This window comes from Salvia hispanica, chromosome 3 (assembly GCF_029641045.1).
Source record: "Salvia hispanica isolate PSC_SH4W2 chromosome 3, Shi_PSC_v1, whole genome shotgun sequence".
Taxonomy (NCBI): Eukaryota; Viridiplantae; Streptophyta; class Magnoliopsida; order Lamiales; family Lamiaceae; genus Salvia; species Salvia hispanica.
In genome coordinates, this window is record NC_142694.1 from 8,068,862 (window position 1) to 8,087,859 (window position 18,998).

Consider the following 18,998-nt stretch of genomic DNA (forward strand, 5'->3'; position numbering starts at 1 on the left):
TAATTGAATGATAAAGCTTTAAGATGTTAACAAAACTCAACTAAATGATTAAACTAATTGTGATTTTGAGAATGAGATATTTTGTAACATTCTTCTTATAGAAGAAATTATTCTCGATATAAAATGAATTAGCCATCTTCTTTAGGAATACCAAGAAAAAATCCTTCAGCAAACAAGAGGGGGGAAATATTGCATTACAAAAACAAACTGGAAAGCTTAGCTTTAGAACTATTTTGTTTCATAAACAATTTTTTAAAAACATTCACTTATATAGATTAGATAACCTATAAAAAATCAAACATAATATGAACCGTTTGAAAGTTTAAAAATGTCCGTACACTTGAAACATAAAAGGTCAGAAAAATATTGAATTGGAAAATAGCGAAATATTTATTGTTCATGCACAGATGCACTCTACCATCTCTACATGTATATGTATCTATAACCTCCGTTATAAATATTCTTGCGATCATAATGTACAACAAATAATTCAATGCTAGTTTCAAATTTTTATGGCTTGTGGTCTAAACAAATTGGCGGTTATGAAATACTGTAAAAGACAATAATAGTATTGAATAAAGCTAATACATTGAGACTAACACCCGAATCACATAGCCTTGCTGCAGTCGACTGACTTGATCGTAGTTCGACGCCACATTGCAGTTTCAGGGTCAAAACTCAGTTCCCACGTAGGCCAGTAGTGCAAATCCTGCTTCAGTGTAAATACCCGAGGCCTTCCATTCAAGTGAACAGTTCTAACACGAACAAATTCCCCATGCTCTATTTCCTATAATAAATGGTATGTATTACAGAAATAACTCAGGCTCTAGAATCATGTAGAATAACAACTAAACCAACACACAGCCTTTTGCTTGAATCACAATGATAGGAGATTGGTTTTAGGCCTCCAGAAAATAAAGTTGTAAGTATGATTTTATAACCCATGATAGGGAACGTACCTTTGTCACGGCAACAAAGGCATCTAAATCAGGAGTTGGCTTCCCATTTACTTCTACAATCCACTGAAGAGCATATAAACCATACCGATGAACAGGACTTCCATGACACCACCTAAAAGTTAATTGCACCATTAAAGTCTTGATTATGGTATCAACTTAGATCAAATATTGATTCCATGTAGAGCATTGCGATTTAATTTAGGTAAGCAAATGTAAACTTTGGGATAGGCTAGGATTGATTTGAAAGAATGAGGCTTTAATCCTTAAATTTGACAAATTTAAGAAGGATTTCGATTGGGAGTCACCAATCATTGTTGTTTTGCAGATAAGGTCCAAAAAGAAATCTGTTTTGGAAACTTTCACAATGAGCTAACTGAATGACGTGACACCCTACCCCCCCAAGAAAAACAAACTAACAAACAAACCCTTTTTTATCTCTACCTCATATCTTGAAAAGGCAAAACATGTGTACATCTGGAAAAATAAGTTGTAGAAAAACCATAATATCAGGACATTTTAGTAGTGGATTAGTTGATTTCTAACAAAATAATCAAAACAAATACTACTCTCTAATTATTAGCTAAAATCTGCGGAGACATATGGAAACGGTGAGAACTTATTGTGTATTTATTGTTCTAATAAATGAGGAAAAACAAAAATGAGTAGCTCCCTTGGCCACAGTGCCCTTGGCTTAGACGGTGAAAACTTCAGTTCAAATAGGGCTCATTAATAATCCCCAGTTATAACTAATTAGGACAGGTGCACCCGTGCATACGGATGGTACTGGCGTGTGCGTCTTTCAAAAACCTTTTTAAAATCAAAAGATAGGGAATATGGCATCTTACCTTGCCACATACACGCCATGACCTTCTTCAGGCAGAAATCCAAGGGCTCGTACAGCCGAATGAGGATCCTGGACAATACAACCACACCAATTTATGACACGTGTGGTTCCATTTCCATCCCTCACGTCTGTCCCCACCAGTAACTCAATTTCACGGCCCTGAAATCATTGTAATAAGATACTGAAGAAAGAATCCAGGTATAATAATTTAGCTAAACATGATAGACATTCTTTACAAGAAAACCTGACGAAATATTGTTATTTTGAGCTTCCCATCATTGTCACTACACCGGTCTAGTTCTTGGCAAGCATCTTCAACGTTTCGGAAACATGTGACTGGCTCTTTATTGATTGCCAAAACCATGTCACCTTGTTCTAGCAGATTTTCAGCTTTAGATCCTGCTAAGCAACCTTTAACCCTCAAAACTTGACGCCTAATAGGGTCTTTCTTCACCAGTGCCTGAAAATAGAGAACCAAGCTTTGATTTAGAAACCTTAAATGCATCTAGCACAATTAGGGAGATAGAAATTTCTTAATTCTTATACACTTCAAGGTTCGTGTGCAGGAAACCTTCTTAGCTTTTTTGATAGATTGCACATTTCTTCAAGCAAATCTGATTATATCAGAAAAAATGTCCGACAGTTGAACATGTTGGACGCAGAAACAAAATAAAACACCTTATTAATTTGAAAACATTAGGTACAATAAATACATTATTTCTATTATCCGCAGTTAAAACAGATCCTTCGCCCATTTCTTTGCCTAATCCATCATCGGTGACAGATAAAGCAAAATCATTAGTAACTTCAGAACACCTTAATATCACTAGAAGTTAAAACCTGATCATTTCATTTATTGTTCTCATGTCAGATACTTCATCAAAGGTGCCGAGGTAAAAAGAAACTCATGCAATACCTGCTTAAATAAAATTAAAAGGAACAATTAAAGACAAAACATATAAAAAATATAAAAACCCAATTTATTGTGCATCTTATCCTTTAAAAGTAGGGTGGATTACAATTAATGTAAGATATAAAAGTAAAAATGCATAAAGGTCATAGTACCTGTATCCACGAGTCACTTAGGCCATAGCTACGAGCTTTGGAGAGCAAAGTGGGATAAAGCTCAACCTCCAGTAATTTAGTAACTGGCATGGGCCTCTTAACTCCATTTATGAGACGGGTAGGCTCATTGGCACCAGATATTATTTTGTCAAGAGTCTGACTAATCCAATAAATTGGAATGCCTCGAACAAATTGATGGTCTTCGGATGAACTGCAACTATATTTGAGCTAGAGGTATCAAGTGCACCCAGCAATCAGAAGTTGTTTTTGGCAAGCAGCTCAGATGAACTGAAGCAGCAGATAAAGAAAGGTCAAACCTGTGTTGAAAAGCTTCCCCAAATAGCTTGAACCCTTCCAAGATCATCTGTGAGAACACCAGAAAATGTACTTCCAAAATCTAAACATGAGGAAAGAAGAATCAGGACTGTTTATTTGACCAATGGGCGATGCACAGCAGGAAAAGCCAAATTACAGACACTATATAACAGTAATAAGATTAGATAAGATATTGATTCTCACCCACCTGTATCGAGCTCAATTACTTCCATATTGGTTGCCCTATATCTTGGACAGTCAGCTGAGCCAATATTCAGAGCAGCAGAAGGATTTGTAACAAAAGATTTACGAGAAGTTGCCTGCAGACTCCTACTTAACCCCACAAGACACACAGAATCTCCACGGTGTAATGCGGGTTCTGTTGAACATGTACAGCCAGATATTTTTCAAGTGGGAGTCAAGGAGAAGAGAAGAATTGACGATAAAAAAAAAGTAGAAGGGGCCAATTGGAGGAGAAATTGAATAGTAAGGAACATATAAATCATTTTGTGCATGCATTATCACATAGAATATGAGATTTTCCACGTGTTTGCCATACAGCTTAAATATAATTTTTTTCTTTCTGGACATGCTCAGGTTTGCCTTTCATATTTTATGGCATTAAACCTACAAACAGTGTGCAGTGAGGAGCCAGATGATTGATTGCATTGCACCAAACACAAATTTACTAAATGAAAAAGGCAAAAATGGCCAGCAGCATAAGAATCTGTAAGAATAAGGCAAACCCCAGCATAAGAATTCTCTACGAATATGCCAAATAATTCTACAATACCCAAAACCTGGGTAAGAGCGTGAAAATACTATAATGTTACTTAGGAAACTTCATCAAATTCAAACTACTCCACCTTCAATCCAGCTTTTTGAACGTTACTTCGGCAACTTCTTTAAATAGCATTGCATGAATTAAGCATGAGACTTTTGGGGCGTTTCCTTTGAGTGATGGGATGGAGAGATAAAATATAGTAGTGAGTTTGAAGGATAAGATGGTCAAACAAGCTCAAATTTAATCAATCCAACAAAAACCAACAAAGTAATTTAATCAATCCAACAAAAAAAACAACAAAGTAAATAGTGGATTAGCTTGGATTAGACTAAGAGAGGAACACATATCAAGATTCAAGAGCATAGAACAGTAGAAATATTAGACTAAGAGAGGAACACATCAGCTAGCACAAATTCATAGAACATACCGGGAAGAAGTTCAGCAGCTCGAACTACCGAAGCACCGGGACCAAGAGAGGAAGGGTCATATGCAACAAGTGCAAAATTGTGCACCGGATGGAGAAAAACAACCTGACAGAATTAATACAGCGGTTAACATCACCTGGTAACAGACTACATCAAGAATAGGTAGAATATTACTTCGCCGGGAATTTCAATTGGGTAGGCAGCAAAAGACAGCATGACATCAGATACGGACACCGCAACAGTGTTTTTGTCAACAGCAACCAATCCCATGGTTTGAGAATGATATATGATAAGACCAGTTCCAAAGAAATGCTGCGAGTGCACACCATCAAGCATACAAGATGATGGCACATGAACCTGACATGACAAAGAAGTTGATTTAAGTGGCCAAAACCAGGATTAAAATCAAACATCACTAAGGGAAACAAAATGTTTTTGCTTCACTTGTATGAATAGTACATTGTATAAATTTGACTGAAGTTTTGCTTCTTCCTCATATCTGCAAGGTAATTGCTCATTTCCCTGAGTAGAGATACAATGAAGTGTATCTCCTATAGAGAACAAGAAAGTGCGAGCATAGAGCCCAACTATATCATGGTTTGATTCTTAGCAGGCTATTTATGAAAAAAAAAAAGACCAGCATATACCACCATAATTCCCCAACCAGACACCAAATTTCAGCCAGACAAAATTCAACCTTGCCAGACGCCACCACCAAGGCCACTTTTTTCCAAATATGGTTTTTTTTTCTTCAAATCATGACCTCCCTTTTCCAAGATTAAAGTTGGAATATTACAATTATCTCTATTAAATTTTTTTTGAAAAATTCTCCTCTTCAAAAAGCAAATAACAACTCTATTTCAAACGCACTTAAAGGTATTAATGCTAGTATCTAACAAACATGAGAGTGCAACAATCCCCTATTTTTGCCTAACATTTTCTTCAATATTGCTCATAGTGAGGAAAGGAATGCTTCAAAAATAATGGAACACCCCTGGCCTCAGCTTCTCAACCTACTATCTCTGAATCTCTTATATGGATACCATATACCAACTTAGTCCACAGCTTATAACTCCTCCTAATCATGCAGTCCTCCAGTTTCATCAACAGATACTGTTTATATTGCAAATTTGTAATGACAAAAGAAAGGCCAAAAGTAATGTTAATGAATGGAGAAGCTATTCATGTATTTATATTACCTCCAGCATCACTAGGGTAGGCTCAATCGCTCGCTCAGCTACTGAAACATTATTTGTTGCAGCTGCTGCACCTGGAAAATCTCTCGGAACTGTCTCAGTTTCTGGTCCAGTCTCCTCCAATCTTACTTCCCGAGATTCATGCAAGGTGCATTCAGGTGATAAAACACCATCAGTAGAATCATCTTCAACCCTCCTTTTCTTTGACCCAGCATCAGATTCATCCACAGAATGTGAACCATCATCAATTTCTTCACAACTAGTTTCCATACTAGCCACACCATTCGTCGGTTTTTGGCCAACGGATTGATGTGCAGGTTCCATTGGAGTAACCTCGGCAGAACATGATGAAATATTGCTTGGTAGAGCTTGTTCGGTTGAATTAACACATAATTCCAGTGAAGAGTTTAATGGTAACATTGGCTTCACTGTCCACAAACCAGTACTGTCATTACGAGTGTATATATGAGGAGGGGCATACCATTCATGGCGATCGACTGTCACCAGGACAGACTGCAGAAAGATAACATGCATCTCAGAGAAATTTCATGTGTGTATATACTTAAACGATGCAACTTGGAAGGATGAATTAAATCCATGTGGAAGAAAAGAAACGGTTCATTTGGGATATCTTTGTGAAGCAAAAGGTACTCACACAAGCCCAACGTTGGTAGGGAAAAAATAGTTGACCATATGAAACATTTGGTTATCCATTGATCAATATGCAGAAATGTATCAATACACCACACAGCAACATAAGATTATAGCTACGATAAAAAGAATATGAAAGTAAAGATCCTAAACTTACAAGCTGGACCTTTATAAAACCATTAAGGTTGCTGTTTGAAGTGGACCTCTAGAGAAAATGCGGGTGACTCATGTGCCAGATTCAGTCTAACTAGCCAAGAGAATCTTAAATAATTAATACTTAGACAAAGTATTATGCTGTTATTCCACCATGCATGATGGAACAAAGAAACTTGATAGTACTACTATATCCCAGGACATATACCACCCAATTTCCCAGGCTGAGAAAATAATTACTCCCTCCGTCCCATAAAAGTACGGGCAGATGATATGGCACGGGAATTAAGACAAAATTGGTAAAGTAATAGAGAGGAGGAGAAGGGTAGTTAAAGTAGTGTTAGTGGATAGTGGACCCACATTGTTATTAGTGTTTAATGAGTTGTGATGGTGGGCCATAGTGGTATAAGTTGTAAATAAATTGATGTGTATGGGTAATGAGTTGGGGACAACTTTCCATAAATGGAAATGCCCATATTTATATGGGACGGATGGAAATGGAAAGTGCACGTATTTTTATGGGACGGAGGGAGTATATGATATATCTAGTAATTTAATTTTCTGTAATTGGATTACACAACAAATATGCAGACTTTGAAGTGAAACAAGCAAACATATGTAAAAATCACGGCCATACCTAACAATCACAGCTGACGCATGTTTTTTTGTCACAATCTCAAAATGCATAACACATCTTTTTGCAAAGGAAACGGAAGAGGAAGATTTTTTTATTTCTGCACCATGAACCAGTGGAAGGAAGTGGGAAACAGGTATCACAGTTCACACATGGATTATTATCTAAAGAGACATGATAAGCTACATCCATCAATGTAGTCCATAGGCAGTAGGCACCAGGAGTACCTTTCTTCGATGACGATCAGTATAAGTGATATACTCCAATGGTACTCTAGCGCCCCTTGACAACTTAGATAAAACAGAAATGAAGTCATCGAGTCTTGCTATGTTTTCTCCAGCAAACTTCTTAATAATAGCATGGCGTGGAACTCCAGCTCTGAATAGCATGTACCTACAATGAAAAATGTGCTATTAATAATTGAAAAGCCTACAGTTTATAGGACCATATGCAGGCTCTAGTCTATGGTATAAACATAGACCAAATACTACTCTCCATTTGTATCTAGTACCAAGTTAATTGGCGATAACCCAATTCGAAAAGGTCAAAGGACCAGTTGAACTATATCTGAGTGATTCCATGAACCAATTATTATTTTGACTTTATTTTTTTAGAATTTATTTTGTTGTTAGATGTTTCTATAACATGTAAGGGGTTATTTTTAATTATTCATTGCAAATAAGAAATTAACAAACCACTAATGGGAAAAATCATATATTTTTTATTATGTCGCATCTTATACTTTTTATTAAATAACTTAAACATTATCATTAATTAATTATTGTAAAATATTAATGAGAAATTTCTATTCCAATAAAGATTCTAGAAGCATATTGTTTGATATAACTATTCCTTTTACATGTACATATATATATTTATAATTATCTGGTGTGGTGGGTTTCTACACCAAGCCAACCAGTTGAACCAATGACCTGTGAACTTATCTGGTTCGACTGCAACATAATTTAAGGCAAAGAATCTTAGAAATTGGCATTATTAACCAATATGCAGAACATGTAGAATAAAATTGCATACCCTTGTTCAGCAACATATACAAGACCACACTGGAAGCGGAAGTTCCTGGCCTGCACACAATAGAAGTTTACACAGTATATCAATTACGAGGACATTGCAACGCCCAGCCACAAAAAATGTATAAGGAAAACACACTGTACTAAGATAGATAAGAAAGAAATAGGTCCAATAAGTTACTAAGCAACTACTAGAGACTCAATCATTCAGGCATGAACAGACATAAATACTAAGGGCACATGACAAAAGATAGAAGTTGACATGTGCTCTAAATTTCTATTGCATTGTCAATCACCGCTCCATATGCTTCTATTGTATTGCCTCTAATAAGATTAACAATTTCCTGTTCCTCTATGAAAATATCCATTTAAATTGACTTTCTTAGGGACAGTTCTGATGATCATGATCACACTCATTGCATTTTTCTATCTTGTTGAAAGATTGGGAAAATATTCAACATCACATCTAAAGCAGGCCTCGATATGTCTGAAATAGCAAAGCAAAGAGTGTGATAGCTAAGGTCTGCAGCCATTGTTTTCAGAGAAAACCATCAATCCTGAATCAATGAAGCCAAATTTCCCTATTGAGGAAAGGTACTATTATTGAGCCTTTGAGTACCTTACTTATACTTTCTAGTCAATTAACATATTTTGCATCTGGAATGTTTTCCAAGAGGTGGCGAGCAATTACGGGACCTCAAAAAATGACAAATTAAAAGAGATGCATAAACCAAACTAGCCTATAAAACAGAATGCCACAACAGTTTGCATCACAAAAAGACAAAACAATAAGGTTCCATTGTTCCACACACTCTTCACTAGGCTTATAAAGAAACCAATTTAGCTCCTTTGTCCTCCCACAGAGGTCAAGGCTTTAGATACTTCTTTTCAATATGTACAGTATTCAAATAAAAGTACAGCAACCAAGATTACAAGGGTCAACTGTAAAAGTACCGCCAACATACAGTGAGAGGCAATCGAGCATGCAGGAAAATCTCCATCTTGCAAGCATGTGTTGCATTGAATAGGTTTCAATTGACATAGTATTCCTACAGTACATTTTTGTTCCATCAAGAAGTTTACTTTTTTAATTATAACATCAAAATTCCAAAACTATTAGTCGGGCAGGCTGAAAATTTTAGTTGATAATTGGTTTGTGAAGCATTAATGGCAACTCATCCAGATTACATCCCGAATGAATAAGCTTCTCTAACTGAGGAATTTAAATAATATAGGCAAAATGCAAGGCCTTCATAGCATAAGATTATGGCATCAAAGCAAGAAAGAAAAAGAATAAGACCCAAGTGAATAGAGTATAAAGTTAGTGGCCAACCTGTTGATAAGATAGAGGGTGTATGATTGCACCACTGACTTCAAGAAAGTAGTCAGGTGTGACCGAGTGCAAATCCTGAACCTGAAATTTAAGGAAATGCGAAAAAATGCAACAGTATGCCAACATTAGTCTTGTAACAGTACTAACTAAATACTTCCTGTATTTTTTTCTGACAAAATCAAATTAATGTTTTAACTCTGCACTTACAAGGAGCCTTAAACTATTCTATCATCAGTCATACAACTCTAACAAACATAACACATACAAGAAACAAGAATATGCCATTAAAACTTGGGTACTTGCAAACATCCTAGAATATATGGAGATCTATTGCACTAGGGCCAAATTTGAAATTCAAGCCAGTATTATACCAAAAAGAATATGAGCATAAGTGTTGTTTGAACAAAATCAAAAATTAACCAAGGAGACGGCTGAAGGAAAAAAGAAAAGTAGTAGTTATATCTAACTTTGAAAGGAGAAATTATATTCTTACCGTTAAGTCTAAAGTCAAAGGTTTGCCACCCCTTTCAATCTGGAGTTCAATTTTATTGTTGACATTATCATCAAGCAATGTCTCCATCTTCAGAAACTGGGTACTCACCTGTATCAAGGTTCTAATATTAATTCAGACTTGAGTATCAGGTCATTTTATAGGACTCGCAAAAAATCATCTGCTGCAACTCTTACATATTTACACTAGGTTGTAAGTAATAACAAAAGAAATACTGGGGTATTAAAGCCTTATCATGTATCCAATTTCAGGCTTTTAGCATAGAATCTTAAAAGTGTTTCTGATACTCAAAAACAATATAACTCTATTCTGATTCTTTTGGATCTTAAAGTTAAAACTGTACAGGCTGGGTGGAAATTTCCGATCTCTCTTTTTCTGAACTTCAATTAAATGTCACTGAATGACATAGCCACTTAGGTTTATGCATTATATGACAAACATATCACATCAATGGATTTCTATTGATGTGAAAGAAGAAAGGATTAAACATGCCAAAATGTTTATTTTAACCACTTATTATCCCACTAGAGATGTGATTAAGAATAACATATGATTAAAATAATATAAGTACAATTAACTAATCAGCATATCTATAAACATATATTTTCAATGAAAATAAGAGACAAATTTACTAGCCTTTTCTTCACCTAATATATTCCAATTACTCCCTCTGTCCCTGAAAAGTACGAACATTTGGTTCGGCACGGGTTTTAATGTACAATTGGTAAAATAAGAGATATAGAAAGAAAGGTAATTAAAGTATTGTCAGTAGAGAATGGGTCCCACTTCATTCGAGAGAAGGAAGTTTCCAAAATAAGAAAGTTCATCATTTTCAGGGACGGACCAAAAAGGAAATAGTTCATACTTTTCAGGGACGAAGGGAGTATTATATTTCATAATCATGGGTGAAACATAACTTAAGCAAACATGTCAAAACTCTGTGTAAAGATCCATCAATTCCTAAATTCAATACCCCTTTTCATCCGTCTCATTTTTTTCAGAACAACACAGATATTACCAACTACCAGAGTCCCGGACAAAACTTTTGGTATCTCATCAAAATAAAGAAACAAGACTAGTAGCAATTCCCCACGATTTTCCACATATGATCAAATAAATCACAGGTGGACGTGTAGAAGGAATAAATGAAAACATTTTCCTCTGACTATAAGAACAAAATACCTCCCCATTCAATCGAATCAGCACATCACCTGGCTCCAAATGCTTATGGGCTGGACCACCTGGCACCTGTAACAAACACCATAGTGATGTTGTATTCTTATGATACCAACATAAGATAATACTAATTTCTGCTGCAACTGTCAAGATTAATGGAAACCCCCACAAAGAAGATAGAACCCATAATGAGAAAAGTTCACTCACCACTGAGTCAACCACAAGCATTCCAGTTTCACCTGGTGGAGAAGCAAGCAGCACTAGCTGAAATATAAAAACAAATACGATAAAAGGTGTGGATTAGTCATTCAGATTACTACAGTTAATGGTAAATGGTAAACCAGTAATAAGTAAAAACTTGGTTTCAGGAAATGGAATCTAGAGCACACGAGAAAAGAAGAGCATATAAACCTGTTCTGTTTCACTTCTGAGGCCAAGTCTACGTGTCTCATCAAATCCTTTGTGAAGAAATGTAGCCTTTATCATAAAAAATTTTAAAAATGCATAAAAACGTCAGAAATATGAAGAAATCAACAGGTGAAATTCATATAAATTTATATTTTACAGAATAAAGATTTACTTAAAACAAGTTCCACAAAAATACAACGAGACTTTTCTTTATAGAAACAAAAATTTCAGGTTAACATATACAGGGACAAAACATGAACACCTCTCCAAAAAACACGAATAAAGAAAAAATAGCAGTCACAAGACTGCTATGTCTGCAATCTATTAAAAAACCTGAATCAATAGTCTCACTCTTTGAACTTTTGAATCCATGAAACAGACCTAAATTCAGGTGCATGTTCCTCCATACTGTCAAAAACTCATTTATTACTTCCAACCAAATGGACCAGCACACAATGGCACAGTGTCTCCAAGAAGCCTTGCCCTATTCCCAATGAACAATCATAAATGAAATTAACCATACTTTGGTCTATGCTCCTAAATATCCAAACTTTGACTGCACGTGCTAGGATAGTAAAGGATATGAGGATTGTTTGCTGCAACATCACAAACTTTTACCCATCGTGAAAAGATGACTAACCTAGCTCACAGCCTAACTTCATGTGACTAGTCTCTGATCCTAATCTCGTCAAAGTTAACCACAAAATGCACTATCATAAACATGTTAATTTTCTATCAAGGCCCTGCTATCGATACAGCCTTGTCCTCAAGGCTGATGTTAGAACCACCCATGGAGATCCGTCTTCTCCACCCTAAATGTTGTGTGCTGATTGGTAGGAGGCTGATACTCATGCTTGCAGAATCCTCCCACGAGTAAAGGACTTGGCTGGTGCGGAAACAAGAGGTAGGGGCAGCGGAGTGGAAACGTCACGGGAACAGGAGACACAGGATGAGGCAGGGAAGAAATCAGAAAGGAAGCCGTGGGCATGGACAGTTTGCCAGAGGGCACTGGAGAAGATAGCTGCTGCAGAAGGGGCTCGACCGAACACACACGCTTACAGGAGTAAACATCCCCTGCAGTCGGAACGAAAAGCAGAGAATGAAAATAGGAGCAGAAAACGGGAGGTGCATGCTGTCACAACGGCCAGTGGTGGAACGTGCAGTGGTGGCTGTGGCATAGAAACGGGAGGGCGGGAAATGAAATTTCCTGGTGCTGCCAAACTTGAATGATCCATTGGTTGCAACTTGCAAGACTGCCAAAGGAGTAGCCAGCAAAGCAAGTTGCTTCATGATGTGCCCAGGCATCGCCTTCATGGAAGCGATGGAGGCTGCTTGTGCGTTGAACTTTACCTCAATCAACTGCATGTCCGATCTCGTCCTCAACCGCCTTCTCTAATCCCTCAAAATAACCATCCGCGTTATGTGTGTTAACAATCATTCACCGCACCAACTGATGGAGTACAAGTGGAGGATGACTGTAAATGAACATTCAAAACAGAAAAGAACGAACAAAACCAAGAATGGAAAATAAACTCGATAGACACTGAATATAAAATACAGAAAATAATACTCGAATGAGGCACTATGGTAACTACCATCCTATACTAAACCCAAGACACATTGCTCTTCTATTAAGGAGCTATTTATAATAACAACGGATAGACTCCTACATCGAATAAAACTCCTAATTATATAAGGACTTTTAAACCAAATATAACTCTAAGTGATACTCCTAAACCAAAGCTAACTCTAAGAGATAAAACCTACCTCTACTCAAGTCAACTACTAATACTAGACTCCCTACTCAAACAAATAGTCAATAAAGAATAATAAATAACTAAATATAATGCAGGGACGATCTCTACCACAGCGGTTCAATGGAAATATAGATATGAACAAATTTCAAGAAATAAAAGCAATACAGTAGATGAAACTCCAGCACTCTGAAGGTAATGCAGAAAAGGCTCTATCAATTTTGTTTCAGTCACCATGTGCAGTCCATCTTCTTAGCAAAATTTGAACCTTCGCATCCCTTTATTTGGAACTCAATAATGTTGTAATTTATAACTAATATTTTCTTTATGGATATAGTGAACCAAAAATTGCAGCAGTACATAATAAGTTCAAGTAAATTCAAAATAATTAAAGGTTACATATAGAGTTGCTGAATTTTGAAAAGGATGGCACCAAATATCAACAAACCAAGAAAGAAAATGAAAAAAATCAAGATAAAACCCTATCCAAATATCCAACAAACCTGAAGCGTACCACGGGGAATTGTGACAGCCTCCCATGTGTTGCTAATGGATTCTCTTCCTCTCTGCAAGAATCCTAAGGCTCTCACAACCTAGTGTCCAAATCATTTTAGCTCTTATTAAAAGAAATTAAAAGTCCACTACGTACCACAAAATTTTAAGCTCAAGAGATTTATTCTAAATAATCAACTAGATGAAGAATTGCAAGATATAAAAGGACAAGGTCAAGTTTGTCCATGTCAAAAAATACACGCCTTCATACAAACTATAACAATAGTCATAATAAAACCATTAGTACTTATAAGAGAACACCATATATAAAGAAAATACCAATACTTTATAATTATATTAAAAATTATACACAGTAGTACATGATATAAGAAACATCAGAAAGCTGAATCCCTTGAGTTTACCAATTGAAGATGGTCTCAACATAAAACTATAAGGAAAATAAAGATAAACAGGGTCTACAAGACTATTAACACTCTGGGACTGGAAGGATTTTCAAATTAACCGAGTAAAACTGCTTCTATCAACAAAATGTAGCAAAGAAACAAAAGGTGACCTGACATCAGTTCAAAAAGGCTTTCTCTCTACTGAGCTAGACAAATGAATGAAAAACACCAGAACCTGTACGTAGTTTCTTCCAAAATGACGCCACTCATTTGATTTATCATCTAAATACTGAGGATAGCCCAAGTACTAAACCGTTAATATGCACAGAAAATATGCATATAAAGTACAGGATATAGAAACATAAATTACTAAGAAAACGGTAAAAACACATAAAAAAGATATTTAATGAAAAACAAAAAGCAACTAAAAGTCTCAAAAAAGACGTTTCTATGTTATAACAAGTATCTTACTCTTTCTAAAGGTAAGAAAAATGCTGAAGCACTGGATGTCTTGCTCCCAGCATTCAAGGCAACTGCTCTACCTTGCCAGTCAATTACTGGAGAGCCACTTGAACCACCTTTTGTCCCAGAAGCTGCCTGTGCGAGACAGGTAAAAGAGAAAACGTTCAATTGAGAATTAGGACACGACAATAGCCACAAATCAGGATGATCAAGATTCAAGAATCAGACAGACCAAGGCACTGGTCATTCTTCTCAACAGGACCCAGATTTTTTAGGATGATACAGCCCTCATAAAGAAATTTCTATTGCCTATATGAACTCAAAATTTTATGAATTATAACAAACTACTTTTGACGAGAATATGTGGAACAACTCTCTTTAACTGGTCTATTCCAAAGAAAATTGCAAATGTGATATCTCAACTTTATCTTCACCAACAACCAAATCATTGAGCAATGTAAACCACCAATGTAATGCTTTTTTCCTGCTCAAGGTTTCCCCCAGCAAATTTAAAAGAAAGGGAAGGAAGGTCATCTCCTTGCCGCAAACCTCTGGAGGCCCAAAATTTCCTTTTAGGTTTCCCCTAACGTTTATTGAGAAATTAACTGAGTTCAAACATCCTCAAAACAACCTCCCCTATCTATCACTGATGCACTTTACGGATTACAAAGTCCAAAAGGACCCAAACAACATGAGCATATGCTTTAGTGAAAGTAGTACGGAAGAAAATACCCACACTTGAATTTTATACACACCTCATCACCAAGGAGGGTGGAGCTTGAGTTTAACTTCTGGTGCATGCTTAATGTCCTATTTTAACTCATACTTTTGCTTAGTGGTTTCCTTTTAGGGAACGTTTGCTATGCAGGCTGGGATAAGACCTGAAACGTTTGAGTTTTGACTAGGAAATTTTTTATCCGATATGGTATCAATATTATGGATGGATGGATGGATGGATGGTATCTCTAGTTCCTAATTGTTTCGAGCAATTTTTTAGACACAATTGTTTGTCGCCCGCAGTTACCAAAAAGAGATGCAAAACCCTATTTTCAACTTTTTTTTCTTAGTTCAAAGTGCATGCGTAGTGAAAGCAGATTAAAGTCAACACTGATAACAATATTAAAATAGGAGATAGGATTACGAAACGAAGTAAAGCAAGGGGAGATCGAGGAAACTTAAACACATAAGGTTGCAAAAAAAAGTAGAATAGAGAAATTAGCAAAGCAATAACCATGACAAGATACAGAAAAACATGAACCTAAGATTACACGAACAAGAGCAGGAACGATAGAAGAACGGTAAGGAATAGCGGGAGAAGAAGAGTATGTAAACACGGTACATACTTTGGGATATGGTTAGGGTTAATTTAGTCTAAATAAATGTTTAATACTATTATCATTATCTTTTCTGTTACTTATCAAGACTCTGAGATGCGATACAGATTCACTCATGTGTGGGTTATAGATTACTAGATTATGGGCCATTAGTTATCAAAGGCTTTGAGTTTTGAAGCAAACAGGGTATTATGGCATGATAGGTATCTACCCACCCTTATGATGCATGACAAATGAGCATTTATAATATATCATGACAAATTACACAAGTGATTGTTTGCTCCAAACAGAGACTTATAATATACGGAGAGCTTTACAGGCTGAAAATATGGAACAGTTCATCTTGGCTCTCCCCTCTTCTTTGTCATACAGCTCGGTCCTAAAAACCTTCCTCAATTTCTGCATCTATTTTAAGCTTGGTCTAGGGTATCAGAACTGGCTGATGTAGTCATTCTATATACCAGAGAAGAAACTAGATAAATGCAACAGGAACTAGAGCTACCGGCCATCTTTTCTTATATTTCTCATAGCTTGATACAATGTCTTAGTCAACACAATTGAAAAACCAAGGATATATTAATTTCAGCCATTAGTTGGTAATCCTATATCGTAAGCAAATTAGGTGCTATAACAGAGCTTAATGCTACTGAATCTGACGTACAGGATAAACTAGTTAGACGTCGTAAATTCTAATATCAGGAGATTAATACATCAAGAGAACAACATGAATATATAAGATCACATGCTTGAGGTACTCAGAGACCATAACATATAACAGATAATTAAAGTAATCAAGAAACCACACAGTATCCAGTATTCTACACTGAAAAACAAATCATCAACAAGCTTACTTGCATGTAAAATGTGTTGAAGTCGTTGTAGCCATCCCTGCATACATCGTAAAAGAAAATTTTGACGCTTGAGTACGATTGCATGCATAAGGCTCATCAATCAGCAAGGTTATTAAGTTATGACTATATCCCATTTCCCATGGTCAAAAAACAGTTACAATTATAGATACTTGGCCAAAAAATAAAACTTCCATAATTTCCTAAAACATCAAGTACTTTGTGAATTACAAGAGTTTTCCCTCCAAGTCCACACCCAACTGACAACAATCAATCTTCATGTGAGTGAACAATAATAAATCAAGAGAATATATCATCAAAGTGTGAAGTGTGGACATACTTTTTATAGTGTGGAGCATCTCTATCCAAGCGAGCAAGAGTTCCTGCTAAAATAGAGACCTGCACATTCCCAAGAAGGAAGAAATATTTCCTAACCCAAAATCAATGCCTTTCAAGAAGATTCACAACAAGACTCTGGAAAACAACAAAATGGAAGCTGGTGATATAAGTTCTAATAAATACATGTGTAGAAATCATTCAAATTAGTATCATTGCAAAATGGCAGTTTGAGACAAGTAACACAGAGTTGGACCTACCATAACCAGTAATCATTAAAAAGTAGAAGCCACGGATTAAATACAATGGTCAGTATCTAGTAGTACGACTACGACCGTCCCTATCCTCTTCGCTAGAAATGTTACTAAAGTAGCAAACCTTGAAATATATACCTTTTCACCACTATCATTTCCGACCACCCGAATTTCAAGCCCCACACATGCAGCCTCAGGAGCAAGAGGGATCTCATCATAGCTAAGGAACTTTATAGCAGAAGGGTCGTAAAGGAAGAATCCGAAATCATGAACCTGGAGGATCACAGAATCAATTCATACATTAGGATTTGAATCCAATCTCTAGAGCTAAAGAAATAGTAACTACATAAAAAAATGGCATGGCTTCAGATATCTAGAAGTTAAAGGAGCATATTACTTCTGCTGAGCAAGCCATTAATCTGTGTTAGGGTAATGAACCACAAGGCTCGTGCACATTATAAGTCACACTAGTTATTCGAATCAGCAAAAATCACAAGCACAAAAATTCTAATGCATTGTGAAACACTATGCGGCACTAGCAAGTATGTAATAATCAGCTGCAAGTATGGCAATCGATCAGTTTTCCATAGCAAATTATAAGCCACACCAGTTATTTGAATCAGCTAAAATTTGAAGCATGAAAAATCATTTGTAATGCATTGAGAAACACTATGCAGCACTAGCCAGTGGTAATAATCAGCTGCGGGTATGGTCTAAAGGTTACAATTGAACAGTTTTCCATAGTAAATCCATCACACAGTTACATAGCGGCTAACTTACAGGGTCTCTGTAAATCGGATGCACTGGAATTTCTTCACGGTTCACAAACATAGCTTCCGCCACAACGGGGCCTATTACAAGAAATACAGACATTAATTAAAACCAGTATCAACAAATTAGGAGTTCCATAAATATCAATTACTACTATAAACACCTGGCTTGACAACATGGCGGTTCGTAAGAATAATTCCGCGGGACTTGTCGACGACGAAGCCGGTGGCGTATGAGGCACCAGCTGACTCAGTGTCGAAGGCGCGGCAGGCAGTGGTGCGGAGGACGACTACGGCGGGGACCACCTTGTTGAGTGCCTTCCGCCAGTCCTTGGAGGTGGCGAGATTCTCCTTGAAGGGCGGATTAATCTCCATTGAGAGATCCTCCGTCATGCTCGACTCCATCTCCGCCAACGCCGCCTCCGATCCTAATCTCTCCATTTTAAAGTTACCTGCACCACTTCAAAAACCCTACCTTAATACTACAATTGATCAATCTCTCCCCTCACTAGGAGTTCGCGGTTGGAGGGAAAATGTACGGTGGAACCGGAGAGAAAGAGAGATATTTCCGGCGACTAATTACTTATTGTTAAGTTTTTTAGGAACGGAAATCTGCTTGCTTTTCCATTTTAAGCTTCAAGCTGTATACTCTTTTACTTTTGCTATTAATTGTAAAAAATTTACTATAATCCTATTACTCTTTCGTTTCGCAGTAATTTAGTCATAAATTGACCTGGTTCGAATTTAATAAAGTATAAAAAAAGAAATATATACAAAAATGAAACTATAATCTTCAACACACATAATTGGAATTGAATTACAATTGAAGTCCTATCAAATTATATTAGAATGAGTTGAT

At 36.4% G+C, this 18,998-nt stretch overlaps 1 protein-coding gene across 3 annotated transcripts; it reads right to left on the reverse strand.

Moving 5' to 3' along the window:
- Window positions 1-340: 340 nt before the first annotated feature.
- On the reverse strand, window positions 341-18,768 carry DEG7 (DegP protease 7). 3 transcript variants are annotated; one of them, XM_048114293.2, is made up of 24 exons: window positions 18,304-18,764; window positions 18,150-18,220; window positions 17,508-17,642; window positions 17,120-17,178; window positions 16,783-16,819; window positions 14,607-14,732; window positions 13,743-13,832; window positions 11,489-11,554; window positions 11,285-11,341; window positions 11,084-11,149; window positions 9,884-9,991; window positions 9,391-9,471; window positions 8,062-8,111; window positions 7,254-7,419; window positions 5,592-6,101; window positions 4,567-4,749; window positions 4,395-4,497; window positions 3,392-3,562; window positions 3,186-3,265; window positions 2,869-3,096; window positions 2,048-2,263; window positions 1,805-1,962; window positions 960-1,071; window positions 341-787 (listed from the first exon to the last, which is right to left on the reverse strand). In XM_048114293.2, exons 1-24 carry the CDS (start codon window positions 18,578-18,580, stop codon window positions 608-610), a joined length of 3,330 nt encoding a protein of 1,109 aa, XP_047970250.1. In that variant the 5' UTR covers window positions 18,581-18,764; the 3' UTR covers window positions 341-607. The 3 variants fall into 3 exon arrangements, with proteins under 3 accessions (XP_047970250.1, XP_047970252.1, XP_047970253.1); XM_048114295.2 differs by having other exon boundaries at window positions 17,120-17,209; window positions 18,304-18,366; XM_048114296.2 differs by lacking the exons at window positions 341-787; window positions 960-1,071; window positions 1,805-1,962 and adding an exon at window positions 2,644-2,719 and having other exon boundaries at window positions 2,136-2,263; window positions 18,304-18,768.
- Between the last annotated feature and the right edge of the window lie 230 nt (window positions 18,769-18,998).